The sequence below is a fragment of the Hypomesus nipponensis genome, chromosome 15 (assembly GCF_054491055.1).
Source record: "Hypomesus nipponensis isolate SF chromosome 15, ASM5449105v1, whole genome shotgun sequence".
Classification (NCBI taxonomy): domain Eukaryota; kingdom Metazoa; phylum Chordata; class Actinopteri; order Osmeriformes; family Osmeridae; genus Hypomesus; species Hypomesus nipponensis.
This window is the reverse complement of record NC_140375.1, coordinates 14003309-14022042: the sequence shown is the minus strand read 5'-3', so window position 1 is coordinate 14022042 and position 18734 is coordinate 14003309. Positions and strand designations below refer to the sequence as shown.

General features: G+C 42.0%; 2 protein-coding genes across 3 annotated transcripts; one reads left to right on the top strand and one right to left on the bottom strand.

Moving 5' to 3' along the window:
* Nucleotides 1-1830: 1830 nt before the first annotated feature.
* On the top strand, nucleotides 1831-5621 carry LOC146257655 (zona pellucida-like domain-containing protein 1). Its single transcript, XM_084674574.1, has 11 exons — nucleotides 1831-1847; nucleotides 2241-2344; nucleotides 2490-2716; nucleotides 2818-3002; nucleotides 3109-3181; nucleotides 3299-3396; nucleotides 3537-3617; nucleotides 3753-3924; nucleotides 4676-4787; nucleotides 4896-4922; nucleotides 5094-5621. The coding sequence occupies exons 1-11, from the start codon at nucleotides 1834-1836 to the stop codon at nucleotides 5225-5227; spliced, it is 1227 nt and encodes a 408-aa protein (XP_084530700.1). The 5' UTR covers nucleotides 1831-1833; the 3' UTR covers nucleotides 5228-5621.
* Nucleotides 5622-5928: 307 nt separating this feature from the next.
* Nucleotides 5929-18211, bottom strand: sytl2b (synaptotagmin-like 2b). Of its 2 annotated transcripts, XM_084674572.1 has the most exons (19): nucleotides 18158-18211; nucleotides 16689-16873; nucleotides 15064-15218; nucleotides 14800-14908; nucleotides 13956-14022; nucleotides 13716-13824; nucleotides 12689-13495; nucleotides 9805-12543; nucleotides 9064-9177; nucleotides 8894-8944; nucleotides 8624-8718; nucleotides 8423-8539; nucleotides 8045-8214; nucleotides 7768-7870; nucleotides 7496-7657; nucleotides 7214-7292; nucleotides 6983-7088; nucleotides 6664-6869; nucleotides 5929-6360 (listed from the first exon to the last, which is right to left on the bottom strand). In XM_084674572.1, exons 2-19 carry the CDS (start codon nucleotides 16787-16789, stop codon nucleotides 6212-6214), a joined length of 5439 nt encoding a protein of 1812 aa, XP_084530698.1. In that variant the 5' UTR covers nucleotides 16790-16873; nucleotides 18158-18211; the 3' UTR covers nucleotides 5929-6211. The 2 variants fall into 2 exon arrangements, with proteins under 2 accessions (XP_084530698.1, XP_084530699.1); XM_084674573.1 differs by lacking the exon at nucleotides 8423-8539.
* Between the last annotated feature and the right edge of the window lie 523 nt (nucleotides 18212-18734).

Sequence of the window (18734 nt, the reverse complement as noted above, 5' to 3'; positions counted from 1 at the left end):
TAGCTTGTCTTTTCTTTGACAGATGAAGAACTCTCTAGAAAAGGGTAGACCGTTCTGACCAATCAAGTGCGAACCATTTCGTAAAAGGAACCAATAATCTTTTTCGCCCTATTGTCTGTACGTCTGACGCTAAAAACATGCAATAGCAGTTTCTAGATGTTTATTTTTATTATTAATTCCATTGAATTAAACACAATACGACAACGATACGTAGGCCTATGGAAACATCCTGCGTGTGTTTGGTGTGTGAGAGGGGAAGTCTTGATTTTTGAAAGTTGCCTTAAAAGAGTAACCACCAACTGTATTATTCTTCATACAATTGCAAATATGCATTGACACCATTGGTTTTGGGAGGTGTAAATTGCAGCTATTGTTGTACTGAGAGTGATACATTCTTTGATAGAGATCCATCACAGCAGAAAAACAAACACACCCCTGTCAATTATGGCCCATATGGACTACATCTCAGAGGAGATAAGCTGTACATTATGTGGTTGAACAAAGACAGTTCAGGATCTGCTAAGAAGGGTGACTCATCATAGGTCAAGAGCTGTGGATTGCTTTTGTATCTGTGGAACACACTGTTAGGAGTTCAGACTTACCAGACAAACACTGAGTTGTACTGACAGTATAATTCAGTAAATCCAAACAGAAAGGTCCTAGATCTAGATATGAGTAAGAGACAAATCATAAGTGTGATAGAATGTGAGAAATAACATTAACAATAGGACTATAAATAGTAAGTTTTTTTAAGGGGATATTTTAAACCGCAACACAGACCTGCCTCAGGGATGTTTAAACAAACAAAGCCATATCCAAACAGTAATTTGTCACTGGATACCTTAGCAGTAACATTGCATTCTCCTTTTTTAGGTTGTACTCACATTGTGCATCCTCCTAGGGACCAAGGATAGTTAAATGTCCCTTTCATGTTAGGGTACAAAAGAGCCAGGGCTTAGCCCAGAAAGGTGTGTCTTTTATTCTGTGAGAGAACCGAATCGGGGTTCTACACACGACTTAAAGCCTGAGGCCACAACAAAGCGTTTCCATTACAGAACGAGTATACTGTGTTGAAAAACAATAACTCCCTTATCGCAAAAAATGGGCAGTACAATATGTGCGTGCATTAGCTAGCACATAGCTTTTTGTCTATTAGGACAAAGTATACTGTTGGAAATCAATGAAAAATGAGAGACAAAGGCTTACCAAAGGTACACAGTCCTTTACACAACATACTAGGAATTTACATCTGACCTCATTTGACCTTGCACACCTCCTGTTTCTTGTACGAAGATAACTTTATATGGACTTAAAAATAAAAGATAAAAATGCTTTAAAAAATATCAATTTATTAACAAGGAATTGTGATTGCAGGAAGAAAGAAAATGTTTATTTGTGAAAAACATCTATGTTAATGTCATCCAGTCTTCAGCCATCCCAAGATTATCTTCAAGTGAAGCATTCAAAGTCTATTAAATGCCCTCACTGCTCAGCCACCTGACTCCGGTTGATTGTTAAACATTTATATATATATATATAATACAGCCCATTCTCTGAAGTACTTTAATTTAAAAAATGTGTATGATTAAATATTAATTATTTTAAATGCTGTGGAATACATTGATACAAATAGAAAAAAAGGTTAAATATGGACTTTTCTGGTCATGTAATATGAGCAAAGATCCGTTTTGCAGTCCAGCCCAATATCAAGCTGTTTTCACTATCTCATGTTACCCTTTTGTTTGAGATATTCCTTCTCACGCCCCTCAATTCATGTTATCTCTGTATAAATAAAGGTAGCTAGAAGCAGAGGTATCGTAGCATCTGAGAAAGATGAAGACCTACAGGTGAGTCTATACAACCAGTGGACTTGTAATTTATTGCTATCCTGGGTAAAATTTGTATATGTTTGATGTATTTTTCATAAAATTACCATCAATATTTGTGTGGGGAAAGAAAATTCAAATGTTCCATATAAATACATTGGTAAATGGCTCTTTTAGTAGTCCAACGATATAGAACTTTTTATAGTAACTTATTTGACATTAGCTCAATTCACCAGCAATAGGTCAAACCTAGTTCATCTGTTAATATATATATATATTGTTACATTTATGACCCTTGAGGCAGAGTTTTGCTGGACACGGTTCGGTCCAAGAGTAATTTTATTTTAGATTGTCTCTTCAGAAAAGGCTTGGGTGAATGCCTTGGTCTCAATTGTTTTTGCTATTTTCTTCCAGACTGAGAACAATGTTGGGTCCTGTACTTGTGTACTATCTGGGCCTAATTCTGTGGTGTGAGGCCCAGACCTTATGCAACACACATTCGACATTCAGAGCACCATGTTAGTAAAAAACGTTATATATTTTACTTCAAACATATGTAATATATAATCAGTATTAGAATTACGTTCTGTCATATTGATTGTTTGTGTCCTTAACTATATTTGTTGTTTGTCTTTAATTTCTCTATACTTTCATTATCCACAGTGAACTCTGACATAAAAGTGATGTGTGGCACAGATTATATGGAGATGAGCATCTTTCTTTGCCCTGTCTACTTTGGTGGATATAATTCCTCTCTGATGGCCCTTAACGCACAGTTCTCCACCCCGGAGTGTCGTGGCATTCCAGACTGGACTGTTGACCCACCAATCCTGAAATTCAATCTTTCAATCACTGCAAATGCTATGACACTTTGCAGGAACAATTTTAGGGTATTTATTTACAGAGATAAAAGGAAAACTGACTGATACATTATTGAGTGGCATCAAACCTATGAAAATAAACTTGTATTTAAATTTTTATCCTTGAACAGCTGACTAGTGAAGTTGGGACTGGGGTCTTCGCCGACTTCTCCAATATCCAGTATGTCAATATATCTGGCATAATCAACTCCCTAGATCCCAGTGCTGGTACCATCACCTACCGTCAGCAGATCATGTACTTGTTCTCCTGTCGGTACCCTCTCCAGTACTTGGTCAATAACACTGAAGTGGCTGTGTGAGTAGGCTAATCACAAACATTTACGACTAGCTCCCAACTACTTTTAGGTGTACAAACTATTCCTACTATGATGTGAACTCTAATTGGCGTCATTTCATCACAGATCTGGCGTGAGTCTTGCAGTTAGAGACAATAACGGCAGCTTTGTTAGCACACTGAGTATGAAGCTATACAGTGTGAGTATACATCACATTTCCTGCATGTAGGATACTGTATAGTGGACATAGGGAATACAAAACACATAGGAGTTCAGAGATGTACATTGGTTGCTGATAGTTTCTTCTGTGGAACAGGATGCAAACTACACTCAGTCACTCATTGTCCCTGAAACTGGGATCAATTTGAAGACCAGGATATTTGTGGTGGTGAAAGCTACAAATCTAACTGAAAGGTATGATTGATGCCACTACATGTACAGTAAGACGTATACCACTGTTGGACAACTTCAACTTTAAAATGTAATTGAGAGTAAAAAATATGAATTGACAGCCTAATTGCCATGATATAGTATCCCTTTGTCAAATTGTATAGGTTCAATGTAATGCTGGACCGATGCTATGCCACAACAAGTCCTTTTCCCACAAACAGCACCTATTATGATCTCTTTGTCGGGTGAGTCATTCATTGTGTCATACTATACACCTTTTGTGTAGCTTTGGAAATGTTAAACTCTGATGATTACTACTCAGGCTCAGTATCTGGCCTCTCTAAATTTGTACGTGACGTGTTCCTCATGTTTCTTCTAAGGTGTACGCGTGATGGACAGATAAAGGTTGATGTAAATGGAGTGTCTCAAAAAGCATACTTCTCCTTTGAGGCCTTCCGTTTTGTGCAGCACAAGAACATGACTGTCTCCACCTTCTACCTCCACTGTGTAACCCGCCTCTGCGAGGTGTCAACCTGCCAAGCCTTGCTTCCTGTAAGTATAGTTATACCATGCCATCCACATCCACTGCCAACCAGTCTAATGAACACAAACTTTACCATACTAAACAAAGAACGGATTATTTTTGAGGCCACCATATTACATTTAATTTATATGAATAAACTGAAGTGTTTAGGAATGCTTGCTTGATTGAACCTGATGTTAGTTTCCTCCAGGATCACAATGACTCTTATTGAGAGACTTGTTGCTCTTGTAGGTTAGTTACAAAGTTAACTCTTGTACTCACTGTGAAATATTTTACTGTTAATTGTTCTTTTACAGGTACAGTCTTGCACTTTTTGGGTGGTTCATGTTGTTTTAATTTGTAACTTGTATAACTGCATGCTCTTATGGGTCTTCCCTTTGGCACTTGTTTAGTTTTTCACAATGTACTGTATGCTTCATGTTTTGGCTGCTCGCAGTGTCTGGGACTACCTCGTTGTTATGATCAGTGACTTCCTTTTGTAAAGCTCTCTCTTGGAAGTCGCTTTGGATAAAAGCGTCTGCTAAATGCATAAATGTAAATGTTTAACAATCAACCAGAGTCAGGTGGCTGAGCGGTGAGGGAATCGGGCTGGTAATCAAAAGGTTGCCAGTTTGATTTCCGGCTGTGCCAAATGACGTTGTGTCCTTGGGCAAGGCACTTCACCCTACTTGCCTCGGGGGGGAATGTCCCTGTATTCAGTGTAAGTCGCTCTGGATAAGAGTATCTGCTAAATGACTAAATGTAAATGTAACCAAACAGAACTGCTCCACCACAGCCAGGAGAAGGAGGGATGCTCCAGCCAGCCAGGATGTATCAGCTGACAATGTTGCCACTGTGTCCGCAGGCCCCATTGTGACCAGAGTGGACAACGGTATAGTGATACTGTGGTCTGTGGGACCTTCATGATGTATCTATATGAGAGAGTCGATCTCAGTCTCAGAGGAATAACTAAACATTTTCTGGTTTCCCTTCCCTACAGGAAGTCCGGAGGGTGCGGCTCCTTACTGTAAGGCTTTTTTCCCCCATGGGATTCATAAACTTGTGAACATTCTGTTAGAAAACATTTACTCAAATACGTGAATAGGGTCAGATCTAACAAATGCGTTGTTGGTCTGTGTGCTTGTCCTGAGTGTGTATGTTGATATTTGTATCGTTCTCTTTCACCTGACTCTTTCAGCTGCCTCCACCCAGTCTGAAGGCAGCTCCATGGTCGCTGTAGCGGTCATCATAGCAGTGCTGGTTGTCATTTCCCTGGCCATGGCTGTGTTCATTGGCTTGGCCAAGAGGAGGCAATGGATAAACATTCACTGACCAGGGGCAGTGACCTCCAGTCAGCAGTAGCCAGTGGGATATTACTGGAGTGCTTAGGACGTCTGTTGTGAACATGTAGAGGCGACTCATAAGCAGAGTAGAGAAAGGCTTTTAAGACCATATGAACACCACATGGGGAGTGGTGGGAGGGAAGGAGAGATATTAGGCTAAACTTTATACACTTACAACAATTTTACACGCAGTATACGCTATAGAGATGTGCCAAAGTGGCAGCAGTGCTTAATGTGTGCACATATTCATCATATTCATCTAGTTCAACATAAAAGAATAAGGAGTGTGCCAATTATATATGATTATAGCTCCATGCTAGCATTGCTTTTTTTACATGATCATTTGCAGTAACAGATTGATATTAAAGTATTTTATGAATTAATTAGTTGTCTTTCCTTTGTTGTGTTTCATACTACAGATACTTTTGAATGTAGAATGGTGAAGTAGTTGTAGGTGTTTCTAAATATTATATAAAGTGGTCTGTCACCAACACAAACCCAAAAATTGGAGCACGCTCTTTGCTATATCTTATCTCTCCACTAGGTGGTGTTGTTGCTTCACTGCTTTCATTCCAAAACTCTTCAATCACATCTGAAGTAGTCCAGCTTGTGGGGTCCCTACCGGATGTGATGCAAAATGAGACACATACATCTGGTTGATTATAATTGAAAAATATTTTATTCAGTTTGTGGTTAATTCAGTTTAAGGCGTGCATTTAATTTATAAGAAATTCTGTAAAGAAAATCAAATGTATTGCATCAATTAAAGGAAAATATTGCATTCAAGTGGAATGTTATAACATTTAGTCATTTAGTCATTTAATGAATATAAATGAATGAATGAATGAATAAATGAATGTGATGATAAGTGCTTAGTATCTAAATGTTTGCATATTACATGCTGTAGGTAATATATCAGCTAACGTTATAAACACACAACCTGTGGTGGTTGTTAGACCATCTTGCACATTTATCATTTTAGGGCAGTTTTTGCTGTTTTAAGCACCCTCAGGGCTAGCATGCCTTCCACCCATTCATTTGGAGACTCCATCATCCTCTCCCACAAAGCCACCTCACTGGGAGTAGAGTCCATCCAGTCTACCACAGCCCCATAACTTCTGCCTGCAGGGGGAGAAAAAACCAAGAAGAGATACTCTTGTCAAAGCACAGGCTGTTTATATTTTACATTATCATTTTGCAGACGCTCTTATCCAGAGTGACTTACAGTAAGGTTCAAGGACACCCCCCCCCCCACCCGAGGCAAGTAGGGTGAAGTGCCTTGCCCAAGGACACAATGTAATTTTGCACAACCGGGAATCAAACTGGCAACCTTCTGATTAATAGCCCGATTCCCTAACCGCTCAGCCATCTGACCCCAATATTTACATTACAGAGTCCAGAAGCCCAATCCCATATCCCCAGTACCTGTGCCAGGCCCTAGCCTTAGGCCTCCAAGGAGGTTGCTGGCCAGCCTGTCCCTGTCCCAGACCGTCAGCTCCACGCAGGCCTCTTTCAGGTCCTCCTGCCTGAAGCCGTCGTACACCATGGTGTGGTTGAACACTGGCTCGACTGTCCTCCTCAGGACTCGGGTCTTCTGGCGGCTTTTTCTGCTCGTGTCTGGCAGCACGAAACTAACAAGGGGGACCGTTTATATTACACCACACCTTTAACAGGGCCCCTTCTGAATGTCATCCAGTAATACCTACACATCACATGCTGAGGTTATTTCGAATACAGTATGTACCATTTTACATAGGGGTCAATGGAGGCTCCCCTGATGAGAGGAAGGTTCTTGCAGTCTTTCACCCAAATATGAACTTCACCTGTTTTGGGGCCCTCTGTGGCTACACCTGTAGGAAAGAAGATCAGACCAGAAACTCAACACACCTGTGGCAATTACCTTTTGTTCCTATAAAACGTTCAACCCAATGGGAATATACCATGAGTAATCTGATTATACTGCGGTAGCTCTTACTGTGGGCAATCTGGGGCAAAAAGCGAATGGCCAGTCTCATCTCTCCTCTGTCATCTGCCTGTTTTAGACAGGTGGTGGGCTGAAAAGAGACCCAAAGTCATCACAGTCCAAAATCTATAGCTCTGAAGTCCCCTGAGACACATTTCAACTTAAATGACATCACTTGTGTAATCTCACACAACTGACTTCTGTGCTTATGTAAGTGTGTGGCTGGATATCAAAAGGACACTGGATTAGCAATCCTTGTGTTCAGACACAAACAAAGTAGTTGTTTTGTCTTACCCTGGCTTTCAAGGCTAAGTAGTTCATCTGGGTGTGGTCAAAGTCCCATTTGGACAAGTCCACATCCACCTCACCCAGGAAACTGTTCCTCCCAAATGTGTCGTGGTGCCAGACAGAGAGAATGAGTGTCTGGGTTCTCAGATTCTCCAAACGAACTCGATACTGATTAAGAGGAAAAGCCGGAAAGAACAGAACAGCGTGTATCATCATTCATTGAGCCTTCCAGTGGAAAATATCTGTCTCCCTTTTCTAATGTTATTATCTTTTCTTACTCTCAGAATCTCATTAAAAGTCGGATTCTGTGTCTTCTTTTTCACAGATGTTTTCCTCTTGCCTAAATTGGCTTTGTCAGGCACCAAGTAACTTTTAACATAACTGTAAAGAGACACAAACAATATACAGACATGCTCAGTTTGATATTTCTTCAGTGTACTTTTCTATAAATTCACAGAAATACAGTAAAACCTAAAAACAAGATGAGCATGTCCTTTGGAGCATTCCTCGTGGAAAGTAGACAGTAGTTCCCTAAAGGCCCGGTTCAGTACTCACGGGTCCGAGCGGCCTCTCTTTGGATCCACAGCGGCCAGATCTTGACACTGAGCCACAAAGATGTGGAACTCCCTGAGCTTCTGCACATAGTTGATGGAAAACTGGATGCTTCCCTGGACCTCCACATTCTCAAAGTCCCCACTGTACATGGTCATTACACTGCCACTCATCTAGCATGACGGCAAAGACACCACACACACACACATCTTAACATTTAGTGGTTAAAAGGACCAAAATATGATCGTGATGGGCATTTAAATTATAGTGAGTTCTTGTGGACAAATCGCTGCAGCACTGAAGCCATTCAGTGACTAGAGTGTTTAAGGTGTCAACAGTGACTGTGTTAGTGACATCATGCCTGGTTTTGTGTGAACATACAGAGGACACAGATGCCATGCCAGAGGAGGTGCTGAGGTTAGTCATAGATCTGCCCGTCATCTGACTGCTTCCATGGTAACTATTCTCAGAGGTGGAGTCAGTGTCCCTCCCATCGTTCTAGAACACAGACAGAGGACGTAGAATGTCCGCGGTGCAAATATATTGTGTTTTTATAGGGGGCAGAACTGGAGCGGTGTTTACCTCCTTCTGAAGGAATGAGGGAACAGATTTGCTTAATTTCTTCAGATGTTCAGGATCAGAGAAGGTGGAAGAGGAGGGTGAGGCAAAGGATGAAGCTGAGGAAGGACAGAAAAGAAGTCTTTATAGAGACTGACCCATAGGTCAGACTGTCAATACATACAATTCATCCATACTTACAAAGTCTGTATTTACATGACATAATGTGCATTGCCTCATTGAGGCCCAAAATGAGATGCTGTTTATAGAGAAAATAATTAAACAAAAGTCAACCATCACTTCCACGCCTCGGGTCAGCAAAAGGGCCTTGTCTTCTTTCCTGCCCTTTGGAGTTATTAAATAACAAGGCATATTTTAACATCTAAATTAAGCATCGAGACAGATCTTAACATCCATCAGTTTTGGGAAATGCAATTAAGGAGAGAAGTAAAATCCATACTTACGTTGTGGCAAGGACGCTGTGATGTCCTCTAGACTTTTAGCAAGGTTCTTTGGACGTGCCTCTGCTCGCCTCAATGCCCTCTTCACTGGGTTCTGGTCGTCCTCACCATTCTCTCCTGTTAATGTATACATTGTTTCTCCTGTATATGTAGAACTACCCCATGAACTCTTCACATATGGTACCATGAGTAGATCTTGACAAAATAGTGTAAGTGCCATTCCTGGGCTTCACTACAGTCATAATAATGACATACCACAACAGTAACAGCAATGACAAAACAAGAAAGACACAACAGTACCAATAGTGACACAGTGCAGTGAAAGGTCACAATAATCACTCTATAAATTATGACTTTCTTCCTTCCATATTCACAAGAAAATGTATTGTGTAATATATCCTATATTCAAGATGAAGTATCAGAGGATTGTGTATGAGGTAAGTGTAAGGCATGTTGAATTGAGGTCACTTTTGTCCTGGCCATGCGGTTCACAGTCTGGAGCCAGAGCACCACGTTATGTCGTTAGAATCAGAAGGCCAAACTGTCCAACCCACAACTTAAACAGAGGCAGCTGATTCTTAGCACACACACTGTTTACAGAGACATTATTCAGCCCACTGAGATAACCAGTACACTGTTTCCAAGATACAGGAACCAACCCTGCAATGTACACTACAGAAAAACAGAGGAAACTTGAATAAAGGGAACACATAGAAAAGACATAGAAATAAGGTTGTTGCTCACGTTTAGAACTGCTTCTCGAGTTGGACCATGTTTCGGATGTGCTGCTCAAAGATGACTCTCGGCCAGTGTCTGTGCTGCCTTGGTTTGACCACGGGGGGCGCTGTGCAGTTTTACTACCTCTCCTTCCATAGCTCTCCTCTGAGCCAGTCGGGGTGCTGGACCGGACCGGCCCACTCTGGTCCAGGTCAACTCCGGCCCTGCTGTCAAAGTCCTTCTGTGCTGGGACCATAGAAGAGTGGACGCTGCTCTTCTCTGAAATGCCCAGGTAGTGGCGATAGTCTCGGGGAACGAAAGATCTAGCGCGCAGAGCCAGAGATTCAGACTCCTCAGAGGAACGTGAAGACCTCCTGGGACCTGCCTCTTTATCTACACTTTGTCTCCTAGCTTGTGTTGTCTTCCCCTGTACAGGGCTGACCTCTCTTGTCTTTTTAACCTGTCCTGGATAAGGTTTGTCTACCTTGTCTTGCTGATCATCCACGTCCAGGGAGAACATACTCCTCGCACGCCGCATCGTGGACCGTCCACTTGAGTTTCCAAAACTGTCTTTCCTTGTCTTTGGAGAATGAGACTCTTTTCCCAGGGTGCCTTGAGGTCTAGGGGGCTTTTCTTCTCTGGAAGACTTCTGATCTGAGCCCCTTCTGCCATGCTGTAGCCAAGGGCATTTTTGTTGCTCTGAAAATAGTGTGATGGGACTTGACAGGTTAGATTGACTGTCAATCAAAGCTTCTGTACCCAACCCAATCTGTCTGTCAGTGGGTGACCTTAACTGATGCTGTCTTTCTTTATTTCCCCTGGCTAGAGATGGAGGTGGAGATGATTTTGAGTGCCAGCTTTCATCCACAGGTGGTCTGGCACTGATCTTCTCTGTGTGAGTAGGGTTGGTTGTGCTATAGAATTCAGGATCAACACATTGTTTTAACTCCAGCATTGGATGCAGAGAATCAGCTGTCTCATTCTTTTTCAGACTTCTGGGCTTATCAAAAGCACTTGGTCCTTTGCGATTCGAGATGGCCTCACCCCAGAAATCTCGAAGATTCTTAAACTGTGAACGATTCCCTCCAAGACTTGGGGAAAATTTGTCTAGTCTCTGATTCATTGTAAGAACAGTAAAATTCATTCTGTCAGACGAGAGGACAGAATCTCCTTCATTGTCACTCTCTGCTTCATTCCCAATTGACAGCAGATCATATTCAGATTTGGTGAATCTTTTATTCAGCTTTGAAGGAGCTCTATATAGCCTGACATCCCCTAGCTCTTTAGATTTACCAATCACAAGCCTCGTTTTTTCCTTCTCCCAGAATGACTTGAGTTGTCTTACTTTCTCTGCTGTACTCTCGTTTCGAGGAGGAGGTTGCTTTGGGGTGTGTAGGATGTTTGCTTGGTCAGTAAAGGTGAGATCGTCTTGTTTTCTAGGGGACTGGACACCTCTCTCTTCCTTCTCCCTTTCCTTGAAGTTTCCACCAGCACTGGTCTTTGTTTTAGTTTGGGGACTGACCTGCTCTTTCCCTATTCCACCAGCATGATACTCCATGTGTGAGCTATGTGTAGGCTGATCACCTTCTGGGATGTCACTGACCAGGAGGGTTTCAGGCTGAGGGCTGGACAGAACCTGAGCCGCTGGCGACAGATTCCCAGGCTGAGGGCTGGCTCTGGACTGCGGGAGTGGGTCTGCCTGAAGCCCTGGTGGATGCCTGGCCTGGAGCTCAGGTTGAAAGCTGAGTCTATTCAGAGAGAGGATTTCTGTTTCAGAGCCTCTTCTGTCCCAGACCAGTGGATTTGTTGGTAATGTCAAATGGCGGTCCTCTTTGTTTAGATCCCCAGCACTTGGGTGGTAATCTCTATTAGATGGTGACAAGTTCATCCCTACTGTAGGAGGGGGGGCTTTGTGTTTCATATCCTGGGTTGTCTTTTTGATTTCTTTTCCGCTCCTGAGATGTGGGGCATTCTCTTTGGGGGGCACCACAACCGTATCTAACACGGCCTTCTCTTCTTTGCCATTCTTTTTCTCTGTCTCCTGGATCCCAGGTCTTGGTTTTATTTCAACTCCTGTGTTGGTTCTACTGATGAGAATCTTTGGCCCAACGTTGCCCTTCTCCCAGAAGGACTTGAGGTTGGATATGTTTGCAGATTGGTTCTCATCTTGAACTTCCTCCCTCACTTGTATCACCTGTGGTTTGACCTGTTGTGTGACCTTCCTCAATTCTTCTTCTTCTTTCTCTGACATGTCCTTTCTCTCTCTTCTACCTGCGGTCTCAGTCTCGGATATTCTCCTCTTGAACTGGTATGTTCTGTTCATGTTGACAGGAGAGTGAACCTCAGAGGATTTAGACTTCAGTCCATCCTCTGAAGTCTTATCAGGTCTTGAATACACACTTTGACCCATAAATGGTTTATTTATGCCAGTGTACTCTTGCTGGTGGTCTCTCATCATCCTGGGAGAAGTTTTCTCTCTGAGTTGATATTTGGTCTCACTGATGTTCTCACTATCATTTCTGACCGGCTCTATCAATTCTTCCTGGTCAGTGCTGAAAACTTCTGGCTGACCACTTTCTGTCTCGAGCCAATCATTGCTGTCCGTGCTGCGGCTGAACCAGTCCAAAACCTTGGCGATGGCTTTGTCCTCTTCCCCGGTGGTCTTCGGGCTACGTGGAGCTGACTTGAAGGCAGTTTTACAACTGGGCTTCTTAGGGGACTGTTTCTGCGCTTTATCATCTGACATATGGAGATCATATGGTTGATCTGAAATAGTGCATCAATTTAAGAGTGAGAAAGAAACACATACTGTAAGTAGTAGGCTTCATGCACATATACTCACACAACAACACAACATCCAGAATTTCAAGCATTGAAACCACATTCTGTAAGAAATAGTCTCTAGACTTACTGGGGTCCATGTGTGTTCCTGCATTGCGAGTGTGGGTCTCCTCCTGCACCACTGTCGAGTTCTGCTGGCCAGACCGCTGAGGAATGGGAATGGGGGCCGGCTTTGTGACGTCGGAGAGCAATGAGGATTGGTGCTCTGATAAAACAGATGTCACCATGCCGCTGAGATGGCTGACATCATACTCTCTCTGGGTAAGGCCATCTCTGCTGTCAGTCTTCTGACCTCTTGAGATGAATCTCTCAGTGTTTCTATCACTATCAGGAAGTAAGGCTGGTTGGAAGTTTGTGGGGGTTTGTGGGCCAGCCAGGGAAGGTAACACATTTTCACTTCTAGAGGCAGGAGATGGGGACCTTCCTTGGGTCTTTCTGAAGGAGTCATCTTGGGAGGTCTCCACCACCCTCTGATAGGTGTTTAACTGAGGCTTTGCTGCTCGCTCCAGGTTGGGTTCTACAGAGATCAGGGTCGCATCTTTCAGTTGCTTGTAGGATACCAGAACTGGAGAGTTCCCTGCGTGGCTGGAGGGATTATTTTGTGACTCTGAGATGGATGGTATAGTTCCTCCTCCCACACTGGAGCTGCAAGTGGAGCCATGCTGGAGACTTCCCTGGGGGGTCATGACCCCTGACCCTCTATGAGGAGCAGGACCGGAGAGGGAGATGTCGCTGTCTGAGAGAGCGCTGGGACGCCTAGACAGAAATGTTCTCTTCTTGGGGATAGGCCTGAAGCCCAAAGAGGAGCCCTCGGAGGTGATAGAGCCCGTGGAGGTCTGGCTGGACAGGCAGGACGTCTTCAGTGGAGAAACAAGTGCTGGGAAGAAACAAAATAGGCAACCTGAGAAGCTGAGCTGAAGCTTATCTTTCAAGATAAGCCCGTATAAATGCCACAGGCACGGCTATCATAGTACATTCACGTAGGTGTGTCTCAATGCTGTAGTGTAGTTTAGAAACCGTAATACATCACTTTTGGAAAGATCCGTGAAACTATTCTCAGCACAAGCTTTTCCATTTAAAATGGATTCCCATCTGACCTGCTTCCAATGGTTTCACGGGTTCTTGGTTTCCATTGGCCAACTGTGTATCTGTCTTTTCAGACACCTCAAGAACAATAGAGGCACGATTGAATGGGTTGTGTCTTGGCTTAATGAAGAACAGAAAATGTTGTTAAGTTTTGGCGATTCATTACACTTTAAAAGGCTGTAAACAACATTGTGATATGATTGACAAACTAAAGTGTAAAAAAATAACTGTTCTCATTTGTAGTTTCGTACCATTCCTGGGGAGCGTACGTTTACATCAATTATTGCTCTCTCTGTGTCAGGAACACTGGAACTCTCCCTGCAAAACAGACAAATCCATCACTACTCAAATTAATGTGGGTTACTATGACTATGGGATCCTGAACAGGTGATCAAAGCAAACAGATTGTGTTGACCCTTGTTTTACGGACTCCATTTAAGGCAAAGCCCCAGTAAAGTGTATTTGCACGTCCACTTGAAATTCCTTATTACTTCCTGTAAATGGTTGGTCAACATTTGGTTCTGCATAACTGAGACCTGTTCAATTGAGATTAATGTTCATTTCAAGGGAAGCAGGGAAGTGCCTGAGCTGACCGGCCTGGGCGCTGGACTATAACAAAACCCCATGATTCCTGCATGCCTGACTCCTGCTGCCTTCCAGCCACCTGATCTGAGATATGATAAGTAAAAGAAGGAACGATTACTTGTATGTCTCTTTGGAGAAAAGCTGCTGCTGAATGTAAAAGTAATGCAAATGTGCAATTTTCTGGCACTATCACTTGAATGTCAGACTTCTTAAAACTGTCATATCACAAATATTTCCTAATAGAATGACTCCTAAGCTACAAGAGGCCACATCCTGGATTTGAGCAGGTACAGAACGGAACAGATGGGTTCCATGTGAGCACCGCCTATGTTGATTTAAGTTGAGTAACGAGACACCAACTCCTAAAACTCACACATACACACAAACACAAGGTCTTCACCCAGGACGAACAGTGGTTTACAGCGCAGTGACTAGTGCTTGAAGAGAAGAGGGAGGTATCAATTAGGAATCAAATGTGTGGGTATGTGAAGGAGGAGTGTGGTAAATCACCTTGTCTGCTGGGGCTGTATTGGGGTCTCCAGGAGTCTGGCAGGTTTGGGTGGAGCGACTATGTCTGAGCCTCTTCCACTCACAGCTCTGGACTGGGACAGACAACCCTCTGAAGCAAAGGCAGGGAATAAATACTATCAGCCGACAGAAACATACATCTCAGACATTAACATACAGTCCCTCTGCAGTAACATGCCAGTGTTTGAGTATGGATCCCATGTGACAGTGATACGTTGTTTATTGACAGGAGACAAGACAGCCTACCTAAAGTGGCTGCTTTCTTCTGCTTCATGGAAGCCAGAATGATCTCAGAGCCATGGATCTTGTCGTTGTGTCGTTGAGACTTAGCCTCATAAAACCACTCTCCTGTCAGGTACTTCAGCTTGCTCTCCATAGGGGAAACTTTCTTTTGCAGGGTTCTGGTTGGACAAAGCCCCAGGTGGTCACAGGTCAGAATATACAACAGGTAAATCCAATAATTCCATTTATTGATGACAGTGTGTGTGACACGACCCTTTCACGCTGAATGTGTGCACAGTAATGTTAATTTTCCACCATGTAAGTTACCGGTAACAATCAAATGCAATAGACATGGAAGCACAATGAGACGCTTGTAAACAAATAGCTTACATTCCTCAGAGGACAAAACACGGTTATTCAATAGTATCAAATTAGAGGAAGCACGGGGCTTTCCTTTGTGGCTGAATATGTGCCAGAAGCCCACAATAAACATGTTTTTTATTCAAAGGGAGTTAAATCAAGACAATGACACCATTTCTAGTCATAGTTTGATCTGTAACTCTATACTGTATAATATATAACTCCCCTATATCATCACCTTGAGTGTAAATAAATGTAATGGGTTAAGGTTACACATAGGATGAATAATAATAAACTGAACACCTTAGGCTCTGATGAACTAGATGTGTTTACTTTAGCAGTTTGTGAAGTCATATAAGTACAGTTGACTTTTCCTATCGTCAAACCATCCTACCAGTAGGAGAATGACACTGGCTATAAGACTTGGAAAAGCAATTATATTGTTTAGGAATGCTTTTGGGGCAAAAAAGCTAAAAGAGTAATTCAATGAAAATCATATGTTTTTCTGTTTCATTTTACGACTCATCTTTTCTCCTGAAAGGAAACTACACAGGTCATGTGAGAAGGGCCAGAAAATTGTTACACACGACTGGCTTTAATCCTTTTACACCAGGGCAACTAAGGCCTGAGCACAAACAAGTCAACCATACAGAGACAGTCTGCAGAATGACTACTCCTGTAAAAAGACAGAGCTGTCCAATTACATTACAAAATATCAGTGAAAGGGCCATTGTTTCCCCTCTTTTGTTTTCAACTGTGGGCCTCATGGTAAAAAACACAGAATACCGCATATAGACAGAGTATCTGTAAAAACCATGATGGACATCTATTATTGCAATGTATGAACGAGCAATAAACTTGACGTAACTGACAGTATTTTCTTAGCAGAGCACGTAGGCTCCTCTTTGTTTCTCCACCTCTAAACGATTTCTATTCCTGGACATCAGACCAGCATATTCCTCTATCATGTGGTTCTGTGCAAATGAACTGGGAGCCATAATCTCATTAGTTATCTCACACTGAAGTCTCTCAGTGGCACAGACTCTGTAAGTATCCGGCCAGGTTGTTATTTTATTAAGGCCAAACAAGCATCACCTTCAGCAGCTTGTTTACTCTCCCATAAAGGTCTCAGCTCACAGAACCAGAGGAAAGACGCATTCACAACAATTGTATATATAATAGTTTCCTTAAAAACAAGCTTCAGCTCGATGGGCGCAGTTCTTACACACTTCTTACAGGTTCTATTGAGAAGGGCTTCCTTACATAAGTTAGATCTCCAGTGAGCTCACCTGATTCTGTCCTCCTCAGCCTTCTTGAGGTCTTCATCCCTCTTCAACACCGTCAGAATGGCCTCCTGCTCCTCGTCTGTGAGGTGGCTTAGGTCTATCATGATCTCTCTCTCTCTCTCTGTCTTTGGTGTATCTCTCTTCTTCTCCTGCTACTCTCTCTCTCCTCAGGACAGGTGTTTGAGAGGCTGAGGAGATGGAAATAAAATACATAAGTCAGTCAGCTGGGGTTGAGTTGTGTCTGTCTTTCCACTCAGTGACCCTGAGACATTAGCCTGATGTCTGGGGCATATCTATTTGCATATTTGTGTGTGATCCTGCATGTCATAATTACCTCTTCTTATCATTTGTTCACAACCATCGCTAGTCTAGCACCTATTGGCTATAAGAGTGGATCATGTGCAGACCTTTCAGAAAACTCAGAAGCATGGAACAGACCCAAAGCCAGTTAAAATAGTCTAAATGTATCAAGTGTCTAGATAGCCTTTTGTGCATTGTTTTAGATTTTTAAAAGCAGTATTAATTTAAAATAATGTGATTTGCCTGTGCAGTCACATGGACTGGTATACACAAGAATCAAAGTCACTATTCCTAATCCTTATGTGCACCGACTTAACTCAAGTAACATGAGTGAAATATGTACTTTGAGTAGTTTGAAATAAACACATCTTCCAGTATCTGTTGAAGTGCCACCTTCTGTAAACCTTGACAACCACAGCTGGTACAGCCTTTGTTGATTCATACAATTCATACACCCACCTGTTGACCTTGAGTCAATTCAAACACAAGTTATGACCAACTACTGTGCATGCAAATACATGTAGCCAAAGTTCATTCTTAACTAAAAATGTGTGTTTTGGTTTAATAGAAGGGCACAGGCGAATTGTACAACGGAGTATTTTGCCGTTAACTAAGTGATTGATTGGATAATTGTATTGACTATTCACGTTGCCTGACACACCATTGCACTTATTTCTTTGTACATTTATTATTAAAAAAAATAATATATATATATATATATATATTGTTTCAGAGCTTTAAGAAAGTGAAGCCATTACAGAAACGACTAAAAGTGTGAATTGTATCACTAAATCTAATCGCTGAAACATCCCCAGGTAGCCTCACTTCGGTGATGCAAAATTCTTTCAATTTAGGAAAGTACAGTAACAGTAGTAGCCTATAGGCTAGTTGATATGTGGATTAAATAACCTAAACACGTAATGCAGGACTTAAGATCATTTACCTTTATAAACTTAAAAACAAATCTGCGCCAAAAATGGATAGTCTGCTTTGTCAGTACACTTCCTTGCCTTGGGACATTGTCTCCTAAGAAACACTTCTCTAGTTTCCAACATGACACGTCTATCAGAAAATCCCTGTCCTTATAAAAACTACACAATTTCTCTTGTGTATTATTGTAATATGAGCATTTCGGGTTCAGCGTAGTATGAATAAGAATTAAAAAGTTTTACCTTGATCAGGGGCTGTCTCTGAAGAGAGTTTTAGACATCACCCGCTTACGTTTGTCGAAGGAGGCGATGTCAGAGAGATCGGCCACAGAGCTTAAAAGCCTGCGTCTAATGCCTGTTTACAATCAGTTTAAGTTTATCAACCAGGATGTTGTGGCCAACTTCATGCAGTATCTTAACCTTCAAAAGTAACTGAAAATCTAATCTTATGTTTTTGATTTCTTTTTGCCAATTAAGCTGGATATGCAAATTGTGTTAATTGACCAGAAGACTTGACAGCTTTATGTAAACATTAATACATGTAGCCTACAAGCCGAATGTAATTGTACACATCAAGACATGGTTTTCTCACTGCAATAGTCAATGTACTGAATATAGAATAGTATAATATCAATATATATTTTCCAGTAGTATATAAAGTATAGTATGTATATACTGGGCACCAGGTGTCAGTATTTATCAAAGTGTCTATGCATGCATGTGCACTCTCTGCTGTACTGAATGCATCACAAAAAGAGAGGCTAAAAGATTAACTACCAGACATAAGAAAAAAGGCACACAGTATAAAGTCACAAAATAG

Bases quoted from the DNA above. Each gene is read 5' to 3' on its own strand.
- LOC146257655 (XM_084674574.1), top strand. The intron at 2,345-2,489 runs GTTAGTAAAAAA...CATTATCCACAG, and splicing joins TTCGACATTCAGAGCACCAT to TGAACTCTGACATAAAAGTG. The intron at 3,925-4,675 runs GTAAGTATAGTT...GTAACCAAACAG, and splicing joins CCTGCCAAGCCTTGCTTCCT to AACTGCTCCACCACAGCCAG.
- sytl2b (XM_084674572.1), bottom strand. From the start codon at position 16,789: ATGATAGACCTAAGCCACCTCACAGACGAGGAGCAGGAGGCCATTCTG. The intron at 8,719-8,893 runs GTTGACTTTTGT...GTCCTTCCTCAG, and splicing joins CCCGAGGCGTGGAAGTGATG to CTTCATCCTTTGCCTCACCC. The intron at 7,293-7,495 runs GTAAGACAAAAC...GTCTCTTTTCAG, and splicing joins ACTTAGCCTTGAAAGCCAGG to CCCACCACCTGTCTAAAACA.